The sequence below is a fragment of the Entelurus aequoreus genome, linkage group LG06, assembly GCF_033978785.1.
Source record: "Entelurus aequoreus isolate RoL-2023_Sb linkage group LG06, RoL_Eaeq_v1.1, whole genome shotgun sequence".
Classification (NCBI taxonomy): Eukaryota; Metazoa; Chordata; class Actinopteri; order Syngnathiformes; family Syngnathidae; genus Entelurus; species Entelurus aequoreus.
Window position 1 is genome coordinate 69,421,446 of NC_084736.1, and position 12,148 is coordinate 69,433,593.

At 40.4% G+C, this 12,148-nt stretch overlaps 1 protein-coding gene across 10 annotated transcripts in view; it reads right to left on the reverse strand.

The window, feature by feature from the left end:
- ank1a (ankyrin 1, erythrocytic a) overlaps positions 1–12,148 on the reverse strand; it is a 239,352-nt gene that overhangs the window by 1,755 nt on the left and 225,449 nt on the right. For 3 of the 10 annotated variants that reach the window (XM_062051322.1, XM_062051321.1, XM_062051330.1), the window contains 2 exons: positions 11,805–11,906; positions 249–4,843 (listed from right to left, as the gene is read on the reverse strand). The exons of the other annotated variants lie outside the window; for them this stretch is intronic. In XM_062051322.1, coding sequence (XP_061907306.1) covers positions 11,832–11,906 — 75 coding nt within the window. In that variant the 3' untranslated portion in view covers positions 249–4,843; positions 11,805–11,831. Of the gene's footprint in view, positions 1–248; positions 4,844–11,804; positions 11,907–12,148 lie in introns of those variants that run through there. 10 annotated transcript variants of the gene reach the window in all.

Sequence of the window (12,148 nt, forward strand, 5' to 3'; positions counted from 1 at the left end):
ATCTTGACTGTGTTGAAACTTTTAGGAAACATTTGAAAACTTCTCTTTTTAGTAAAGCTTTTAGTTAATGCCCCTTTTAGCTATCATTTTTTAATCCACTTTGTATCCTTTTTATGATGTTGCCCCTGTTGTTTTAAATTGAAACAATATCTCAAGGTACACTAGTGGTATAACCCTTAATCACAAGTGTCCCAAAGGGCTGCTCAAGCCACAACGATGGAATTATTCAATGAATGACCGTACACAAAGACATTGCATTTCTTTATTAATTTTGTAAATGTTGAGCTGGTGTACAGAGTAGGTTGTCAACAGATGTTCTTGGAGTTGATTAGACTTCTTTTTTTGTACATGTCGACTTTAAATTGATGTTGGATTCCCCATAACAATAATAAAAAAATGCAAACAAAACAAGTCCAAATACCCGCGAGACCCTTAATTCATCCTCAGGTGCAGGCATTACCCAGAAGTCAACAGTCTCTTTGTAGCTACATGGGTTCGATGCTAAAAGTACATCCATAACATAACTAAAATCCCAGTTGACAAGGAAGGGTGCATAGCATTCTAAGTAAATATATATTCTCATATATTTCATATATATATATAGCCTTTTATGTTAAAAACATTTTCTGTGCATGTGTGCATTTGCATTCCTTAGTATTGAGTAATATACTATTGCGCTAATATTGTCTTCCATCCACTCTGAAAGGAATATACAGTACAATGTCTTCCCTAGTTTTTGCAATGGTAACATTTTGCATGAATGGGTGCATGGCATCTCCATTAGTAATTGACCATCCCTCCGCGTGCACGTAACACAAGACTCCTCCACAAAGTGTCGCCACGTGGGAGTGGCGTGGACCGGCGGGGAAAGATGCTTGTCATCTGCTAACCATTGGAGCCGCCAAGCTTCATTGCTATTTGTTTTATAATAGACCCCCCTCCCAACCCAACCCTGACATCATCAGTGGCCCCTGCTTCAAAAAATAAGCCCATAAGGGAGAGGACACCATTACACACTTTTTTTTTGGTGCATTAAAAAAAGAACATACTAGAAAAAATATCCAATGAAAGGATTAAAAAAAACGCCATAGTCGAGTATGTCTGCAATGAAAACAGAGTGCTAACAGCAAATAGAGACAGTATATTTCATCTGATCTACTAAATATTATAGTCAACACATTATTAACACAAAACAGTTTACCAAGACTTGACATTCATCATCTCTCAACATATAATATAGTGTTTATTGCAACTTGTTGTGAGAATAATATCTAGAAAAAAAAAAGGCTTGCAGGTATTAAAGATGGGATGGCACAGATATTTCCCTTGATGAGCAACAAAAACTTGCAGATTTGGATGTTGTGTCAACCGTATAAGAGGGAAAAAGTGATCGAATGTGCAATTCTTAATGTACTGACATCATTTCCGAGTAGTGTAACGCTGCGACTGACAGACTGTGACACCCAAACTGTGTGTCATCGTTACACAATCGGTTTATTTGCGTAGCTACTTATTGCAACTTGCACAATGATTGAGCAAGGCTTGGGCTCACAGGCGTGGGTCCGTCTCTCTTCACAGTGATCGGTGGCTGACTCTGCTACATGTGCACGAATGGCCGAGGAGACGAAACATCGGGAACCCTCACAACCAACACGCGATGGTCATGTGGTGCGTCATATATCGGGGCGGAGGACTGCTTCGTAAGGGGTTAAAAGTAGGGCTGGCGGAAAATAACGAGTAAACTCATGTAATTAATCACAAATAATTATCGCATTAATCATGTATACACGCAGATTAATTACGGAATTTACTGAACATTACCAAGTTTTCAGCGAGTAAATGTAGTGCATTTGTAGTGCATTCAAGTAACCCAAAACATTTTAAAAAAATGTTCCTGATTGACATTCTGACAATAAAATTGCATTTTTGTCCAAATATTGGGGTCTTTTTCAAGTCATCTAACTCAACATGCAGTTATTAGATAACCTGTGATTACTGTATTTTCCGGACTATAAGCCACAGTTTTTTCCTACACTTTGAACCCCGCGGTTTATACAAAGGTGCGGCTAATCTGTGGATTTTTCTCCGCTATTGGCCAAATTATGGAATGGATTAAGCAAAGAAATCAAACAGTGCACTAAAATGATCCACTTTAAGAAACCATTCAAGCTCAGATTTGACAAATTACAAAGAAGGAATCTGATAAACATCTTGAACCTTATAAAAAAGAAGAACAATTGTATTAATCTTATAAAGGATGAACAAAGACATCAATTACTTTTCTGTTTTCTTTGATCATCCGCCGTGTTACAGGCACCGTTTGGAAACATTCAAGGTATGTAAATAAACATTTACAAAATCTTTCTGTGTAAATATTTAATTTTACAACATATATATCTGCAGCTTACAGTCTGGTTCGGCTAATATAAGAACTTTTTTTTTTCTAAAATTCAGTGGTCCGGAAAAAACGGTAATCATGATTGATAAAAAATTACTTAGCAAGCAGTTATTAGATAACCTGTGATTACTGTACTTTCCGGACTATAAGCCGCTATTTTTTCCCAAGCTTTGTACCCCCCGCGGTTTATACAAAGGTGCGGCTAACCAATGGATTTTTCGGTGTGAATATCTCATTTTACAACGTATATATCTGCGGCTTATAGTCTGGTGCGGCTAATAAATGAAAACAAATATTTTTTCAAAAATTCAGTGGTCCGGAAAATACTGTAATCATGATTAATAAAAATTAACTCAACAAGCAGTTATTAGATAACCTATGATTACTGTATTTTCCGGACTATAAACCGCTATTTTTTCCCAAGCTTTGAACATCGCGGTTTATACAAAGGTGTGGCTAATCTTTGGATTTTTCTGTGTAAATATCTCATTTTACAACTTACACTATATTGCCAAAAATATTTGGCCACCCATCCAAATGATCAGAATCAGGTGTCCTAATCACTTGTATAAAATCAAGCACTTAGGCATGGAGACTATTTCTACAAACATTTGTGAAAGAATGGGCCGCTCTCAGGAGCTCAGTGATTTCCAGCGTGGAACTGTCATAGGATGCCACCTGTGCAACAAATCCAGTCGTGAAATTTCTTTGCTCCTAAATATTCCAAAGTCAACTTTTGGCTTTATTATAAAAAAATGGAAGAGTTTGGGAACAACCGCAACTCAGCCACAAAGTGGTAGGCCACGTGAACTGACAGAGACGGGTCAGCGGAGGAATAATGGTGTGGGGTTGTTTTTCAGGAGTTGGGCTTGGCCCCTTAGTTCCAGTGAAAGGAACTTTGAATGCTCCAGGATACCAAAATATTTTGGACAATTCCATGCCCCCAACCTTGTGGGAACAGTTTGGAGCAAGCTCCTTCCTCTTCCAACATGACTGTGCGCCAGTGCACAAAGCAAGGTCCATAAAGACATGGATGACAGAGTCTGGTGTAGATGAACTTGACTGGCCTGCACAGAGTCCTGACCGGAACCCTATAGAACACCTTTGGGATGAATTAGAATTGAGACTGAGAGCCGGGCCTTCTCGACCAACATCAGTGTGTGACCTCACCAATGCGCTTTTGGAAGAATGGTCGAAAATTCCTATAAACACACTCCGCAACATTGTGGACAGCCTTCCCAGGAGAGTTGAAGCTGTAGTAGCTGCAAAAGGACCGACATCATATTGAACCTTATGGGTTAGGAATGGGATGGCACTTCAAGTTCATATGTGATTCAAGGCTGGTGGCCAAATACTTTTGACAATATAGTGTATATATCTGTGGCTTATAGTCTGGTGTGGCTAATATATGAAACCTTTTTTTTTTCTAAAATTCAGTGGTCCGGAAAATACGGTAATCATGATTAATAAAAAATAACCATTTGACAGCACTAGTTGAAAGTAGTATTTGGACACTATAGGGAGGATATAATAAAACGTCTTATTTCTTATTGCCGCTCTGAAGAAGGACTCAAACTTTACCTCCGAACACAGTTGCTGAAGATGTCTTATGTCGCGTCAGAGAGGCAAAAGTACACGGAGAGCGTGGGGAATATGTATCCAAGGTCACATTAGTATGTGGTATATACACAAAGAGATATAATAGAATATAGGTTCAGATTGAATGGGCGAAACAAGAGGGAGGAATAATACTGTATGGTCCAGAAAAAGCAGCATCATTGGCGTGACATTTTAACAACACATGTAACACAGCCACACACACAGAGAGAGAGAGAGAGAAAGAGAGCATCTTAGTGCATACCATAATATGTACAAGACACACAATATATGCTCCGCTGATGGTTGAAGCTCAACCTGTAAGTGATGCTCTTAGCTGGAGTAGAGGTCATAGTTCACCTCCGCATGGTCACTCCCGTTTTTGATGGAACGTTGGCTCAATGTCTCCCTGGTTTAGAAAATGTGTCCCCCAAATGTATAGCCCACAATGCATTGCATGCCTGTGCCCTCCAAGCATCCCCCCTCCCCTTCACTATTTGTGGTTAAAGACAGGCCATGCGGCGGCAGTCGCTCATGCTGACACAGACAATAGGAAACATCTTTTTAGGTTGCTACGTTTTTTTGTCTCTTTTGTTTTATACGAAATCATGCTTTCTAGTTAAGTAGTAGATCCTTTGTCCTCCTGGGTTCTTAAATGGAAATAAAAAGGTCATAAAAACTAAATTTTTCCTTCTGGTATGTGCAGCAGCAATGAGTTGGTGCCATTCATTTCTTTCGTTCTTTCTGCCTTTTTTTGTTTGCGAGTGTTCTTCCGTTTGTGTCAGCTGCTGCTGGTCATGTGTCCATGTAGGAGGTTTTTGGTGATGGGGTGGAGTCCTGCAGAGAACTCTAAAGAGAGAGGAACACATGCTAGTTTAGGAACGAGCTTATGATCTCCTCCAAGCTACATCCGTACATGTCTGTGTAGATCCTGGGTCGTCCAGGTCATTTGTAATCCGCAAAGGTTGAATCGAAGCAAATGGACTCTTCTTGTTTGCTAAAGATGTTTCACCTTTAACCCAAAAGGTGTCCTCTGTTCTCAATTTTTAGGTGTGGAGTCTCCCTATTTATATCTCTGGCAGGTGGGTCCCATGACGTAGCTGGGGAACGACCATCCTGTATAACATTACTCTATGTTTGTTTGCCTGATAGGTGGCAAAACAGTTATTTAATGTCCGCTCTTTGTTTGGAATGAGACAATCTTCGGGGGAGGCATTTCAGGACATTGTTCTACATTGTTGCCCTGACATCTCTAACCTAAAAAATTGTCTATAAGTTGTTGCCGTTGATGCTGGAAAAAACGCTTGTTAGTAGCCATTCTTTGTGTTGAATGAGACAATCTTTGGGGGAGGAATATCAGGACATTGTTGTACATTGGTGCCCTGACATCTCTAACCCAAATATTGTCTCTCTTAATTAATGTCCTTAATGTGAACAAAACAGCTTGTTAGTGCCTAATCTATCTGTAGAATGAGACAATCTTTGGGGGAAAGATGTAAGGACAACAATGTGCAACACAATAATTGTTGTTGTAAGATTGTGAACAACCGTCTTGCATAGCAATAGATTGTTCGGCAATCAATGTTCCACTGTTGATGTGGAATGAGACCATTTTTTGGGGAAAGCTGTCAGGACATTGTTGTACGTTGTTGCCCTGACATTTCTAACCCAAATATTGTCTCTCTAAATTGTTGCCCTTGATGCCTACTCCATATGTGGAATGAGACAATCTTTGGGGGAAAGATGTCAGGACAACAATGTGCAACACAATAATTGTTGTTGTTAGATTGTGAACAACAGTCTTGCATAGCAGTAGATTGTCCGGCAATCATTGTTCCACTGTTCATGTGGAATGAGATCATTTTTTGGGGAAAGATGTCAGGACATTGGTGCCCTGACATCTCTAACCCAAATATTGTCTCTCTTTGTTAATTTCCTTAATGTGAACAAGACAGCTTGTTAGTGTCTAATCCATCTGTGGATTGAGACAATCTTTGGGAGAAATATGTCAGGACAACAATGTGCAACACAATAATTGTTGTTAGATTGTGAACAACCGTCTTGCATAGCAATAGATTGTTCGGCAATCAATGTTCCACTGTTGATGGGGAATGAGACCTTTTTTGGGGGAAAGCTGTCAGGACATTGTTGTACGTTGTTGCCCTGACATCTCTAACCCAAATATTGTCTCTCTAAGTTGCTGCCCTTGATGCCAGAAAAATATGCGTGTTAGTGGCCACTCTACCTGTGGAATGAGACAATTTTTGGGGGAGGGATGTCAGGACACAGATGTCCAACGATGTACAACAGAATAGATTTGTTCTTGTTGGCTTTTGAACAACCGTCCTGTATGACAATAGTTTGTTCGCCACTCTGGTTGAAAAACAGCTCATTAGTGGCCACTCTTCGTGTTGAAGAGACAATCTTTGGGTGAGGGATATCAGGACATTGTTGTACATTGGTGCCCTGACATCTGTACCCCAAATATTGTCTCTCTTAGTTAATGTCCTTAATGTGAACAAAACAGCTTGTTAGTGCCTAATCTATTTGTAGAATGAGACAATATTTGGGGGAAAGATGTAAGGACAACAATGTGAAACACAATAATTGTTGTTAGATTGTGAACAACCGTCTTGCATAGCAATAGATTGTTCGGCAATCAATGTTCCACTGTTCACGCGGAATGAGACCATTTTTGGGGAAAGCTGTCAGGACATTGTTGTACGTTGTTGCCCTGACATTTCTAACCCAAATATTGTCTCTCTAAATTGTTGCCCTTGATGCCTACTCCATATGTGGAATGAGACAATCTTTGGGGGAAAGATGTCAGGACAACAATGTGCAACACAATAATTGTTGTTGTTAGACGGCGTGGCGTAGTGGGTAGAGCAACCGTGTCGGAAACCTGAGGGTTGCAGGTTCGCTCCCCGCCTCTTACCATCCAAAAAATCGCTGCCGTTGTGTCCTTGGGCAGGACACTTCACCCTTTGCCCCCGGTGCCGCTCACACCGGTGAAATGAATGATGAATGAATGGTAGGTGGTGGTCGGAGGGGCCGTAGGCGCAAACTGGCAGCCTCGCTTCCGTCAGTCTACCCCAGGGCAGCTGTGGCTACAAATGTAGCTTACCACCACCAGGTGTGAATGAATGATGGGTTCCCACTTCTCTGTGAGCGCTTTGAGTATCTAACAATAGAAAAAGCGCGATATAAAATCTAATCCATTATTATTATTATTATTAGATTGTGAACAACAGTCTTGCATAGCAGTAGATTGTCCGACATCATTGTTCCACTGTTCATGTGGAATGAGATAATTTTTTGGGGAAAGATGTCAGGACATTGGTGCCCTGACATCTCTAACCCAAATATTGTCTCTCTTTGTTAATTTCCTTAATGTGAACAAAACAGCTTGTTAGTGTCTAATCCATCTGTGGATTGAGACAATCTTTGGGGGAAATATGTCAGGACAACAATGTGCAACACAATAATTGTTGTTAGATTGTGAATAACCGTCTTGCATAGCAATAGATTGTTCGGCAATCAATGTTCCACTGTTGATGTGGAATGAGACCATTTTTGGGGGAAAGCTGTCAGGACATTGTTGTACGTTGTTGCCCTGACATCTCTAACCCAAATATTGTCTCTCTAAGTTGCTGCCCTTGATGCCAGACAAATACGCTTGTTAGTGGCCACTCTACCTGTGGAATGAGACAATTTTTGGGGGAGGGATGTCAGGACACAGATGTCCAACGATGTACAACAGAATAGATTTGTTCTTGTTGGCTTTTGAACAACCGTCCTGCATGACAATAGTTTGTTCGCCACTCTGGTTGAAAAACAGCTCATTAGTGGCTACTCTTCGTGTTGAATGAGACAATCTTTGGGTGAGGAATATCAGGACATTGTTGTACATTGGTGCCCTGACATCTCTAACCCAAATATTGTCTCTCTTAGTTAATGTCCTTAATGCGATCAAAACAACTTGTTTGTGCCTACTCCATCTGTGGAATGAGACAATCCTTGGGGGAAAGATGTCAGGACAACAATGTGCAACACTTTAGGGTTGTTGTTAGATTGTGAACAACCGTCTTGCATAGCAATAGATTGTCTAGCAATCATTGTTCCACTGTTCATGTGGAATGAGACAATTTTTGGGGGAAAGACGTCAGGACATTGTTGCCCTGACATCTCTCCCCCAAAGTTTGTTTTTGTATGTCGTTGACCTTGCTGCAGGTAAAACAGCTTGTTAGTGGCTACTCTTCCTGTGGAATGAGACAATGTTTGAGGGAGAGATGTCAGGACAACAATGTCCAACACATAATGGTATTGTTTTTAGCTTTTGACAAACCGTTCTGCATAACAACAGTTTGTTCAACCATTGTGGTTTAAAACTGGCTCATTACTAGTCACACTTTGCGTGGAATGAGACAATCTTTTGAGGGGAGATGTCAGTACATAACACAATAGGGTTGTTGTTCACTTATGAACAACCATCCTGCATAACAATAGGTTCTTTGAAACTCTGGTTTGAAAATAGCTTAACGGCTACTCTTTCTGTGGAATAAGACCACTTTAAGGGGAGAGATGTCAGGACAACTATGTCCAACAATGTCGTCTTACATAACAATAGATTGGTTCAAAAACATAATTTTTGTGAAATGAGACAATCTTTGGAGGAGAGATGTCGGGACAAAAATGTACAACACAATAAGGTTGTTGTTGTTGTTGTTGGCTTACAAACAACCGTCCTGCCTAACAATATATTGTTTGCCACTCTTGTTTAAAAACGACTCATTAGTGGAATGAGACAATCTTTTGAGTAGAGATGTGAGGACATTGTTGTACGTTATTACCCTGCCATTTCCCCAAATATTGTCTCAATAGGTTGTTCGCCTAATTAACAGCTCATTAGTAGCTACTCTTTCTGTGGAATAAGACCTCTTTAGGGGGAGAGATGTCAGGACAACTATGTCCAACAATGTACAACACAAAAGGGTTGTTGTTCACATATGAACAACCGTCTTGCATAACAACAGATTGTTCGCCACTCTGGTTCAAAAACATATTTTTTGTGGAATGAGACAATCTTTGGGGGAGAGATGTCAGGACAACAATGTACAACACAATAGGGTTGTTGTTGGCTCACAAACAACCGTCCTGCATAACAATATATTGTTTGCCACTCTTGTTTAAAACAGCTCATTAGTGGAATGAGACAATATTTTGAGTAGAGATGTTGTACATTATAACCTTGCCATCCCCCTAAAGATTGTCTCAGTAGGTTGTTTGCCTAATTAACAGCTCATTAGCAGTCACTCTTCCCGTGGAACGAGACAGTACTTGGGGAGAGATGCCAGGACAACAATGTAAAACAATGTCCTGATATCTCTCTCCCTAAAGTTGTCTCATTCCACGGAAAAAGTGACTGCTAATGGGCAGTTTCACCTACAATCAAGCGAAACTCTTATTGTTACGTAGAAAGGTTGTTCACCAGCCACCACCCCCAGGGGACACACCCACCAGACACATACATAGAGACTGTACAACTACAGTAAAACATAGAACTTAGAAGCCTTTTGGATGTCACTTAAAACATCTTCAACAAAAAAGGGTTCAGTTGTCTAGATTCAACCTTTGATTTGTTTATCAAGCTGCCTTTTGGGTCAACACAATGTAAAGAATGCTAAACTATCCTCCACCTTCCAATCCCCACTGGATATAAACAGCATGTAGCAAGCATGGAGTAGGTGCTGGAGGTTGTTTAACATCCACTCGCCAGTTGCTTGAAATACCAACAATCCAAGGAATGTAAGGACCTCACTTTGCACACACACAAACATATGCACATAAACACACAGACACGCACACACACACGCACACGCACGCACAGGCCTGGCTGCTTTGACCTTGACAGCCACCTAATTTACAGGATTATTTCTGCACCAACTTGTTCTCAGCTGTTCATGACTAGTCTGCAACATAGCTCACTGTAAACTCGTTGTATAACTCTAATTCCATGTGCATACACAGTTGCATTCAAAAGAGTCAACCCTATCCATATTTTACATGATTTTACACATGTATACGAGTACAATTTTACTTATAGTGACTTTATTGCAAACCACTGAAAGTTTCTAAACTTTGTGAATAAATATACATTTTAAAATGAAAGTTTAATAATGTTCGATGCAACCATACTTGCCAACCTTGAGACCTTCGAAATCGGGAGATTGGATTGGGGGGGGTTTGGTGGTAGCGGGGGTGTATATTGTAGCCCGGAAGAGTTAGGGCTGCAAGGGATTCTGGGTATTTGTTCTGTTGTGTTTATGTTGTGTTACGGTGTGGATGTTCTCCCGAAATGTGTTTGTCATTCTTGTTTGGTGTGGGTTCACAGTGTGGCGCATATTTGTTACAGTGTTAAAGTTGTTTATACGTCCACCCTCAGTGTGACTTGTATGGCTGTTGATCAAGTATGTCTTGCAGTCACTTTCGTGTGTATGCAGAAGCCGCATACAACATGTGACTGGGCCGGCACGCTGTTAGTATGGTGAAAAAGCGGACGCGTCGACAGGTTGTAGATGACGCTAAAGGCAGTTCCATCGCGGCACGCCCTTAATAATGTTGTCCGGTTGAAAATCGGGAGAATGGTTACCCCGGGAGATTTTCGTGAGGGGCACTGAAATTCGGGAGTCTCCTGGAAAAATCAGGAGGGTTGGCAAGTATGGATGCAACCATACAAATTGCTCTCAGAGTTGATGACCTATTTTAAAGGTACCATTCTGAAGCCAACAAAGTTCAATTTAATGGTGGCCTAAGACTGTTTGCATGTTTGGAAGCCACTTTAAGAAGACATGTAGTCAGGGTTGATTTTATAGCATTTAAATATGCAATGCACAGAAACAAAAATATATATAAAACATGGTAAAATCCGTGTTGCATAATTTTAAAAAAAAGTTCTATCTTCATCTAATGTAAATTTACACTTAATTAGGCACAACTGAAAATGAGATTCAATACCCCAGAAAATTAGATTTTATTATTATTAGATGAGATGTATTATTTTATGATTGTGGTTGTATTGTAATTTGCGGTGGTGTAAAAATGAGATACATCACACCAAGAGCTGTAATATTTTGCTATTATATATGCATGTGTATGTATACATATACATATATAAACAAATGACAATACAACCACAATCATAAAATAATACATCTAATCTAATAATGAACATTATTATCTTTGCAAAGGTCCGTTTAATGGATCTCTTTCGATCAGGGGTGTCCGAACCAGGAACGAGGGGGCCACTTTAATCCATTTTGTGAATTAAAGATGCTAAGAGCAATACAAGCTAAGCTTCCTAGACAAAGATATCCACATCTTAGCTTTGTGTTGTGAGTCAAAAACACATTAGGGTATCATTTCATTAAAAATATCATGAATAATGAATTCATTTGAATTTACAATATGTGATAAATGCCATAGTGTGGCTTTCGCCTTATGGGCTCATTGACGAGCACTGCTCCACTTAACTCTTAATCCGTGCCCCCGAGGCCGCCTTTGGACACTCCTGCATTATACTGTGCAGGCATACAGTACCTAGTTAAAAGTCCACACAATGCAGGTGATGTAAAAAGTGCAAGTGACAGAGTGAGTGCGTATTGTGGGGTTAAATTGATATTTTGCATGTATGCTGTTGCATCATGATTATTAGTGAAGTTAAGGTGCATTCAGTGGCATTTAATCCACAGAGAAGAATGGATTAAATGGTCTCGCCTAGCGTGAGGCGCACTGTGGGTGAGTCCCGTACCTGCGGGAAAGCAGCACTCAGCCTGCCTCACTGCTTAACTCTCCGCAGACTGGCACATTTCACTATCTGAGCACCTTTCTTCATAGTATCCACAGTATCGGGCTACAGTCGGAGGAAGAGATGGGATGACAGGGGCGGAACCAAAGGTGGGAGGGAATATTAGTGGAGGGAAACAAGAGGGGAGAGAGAAAAGAGGATGGACAGAATAAAGAGTAAGAAGTGAATAAATGGGGGAACAAGGGGGGAAAGTAAGAAATGATATATACATATAAACAGTCAGAAGTGATGGCTGGCAGCCGACGATAATTTAGTGGACTCTAAGGGTGGAGTGATGGAGCACACGG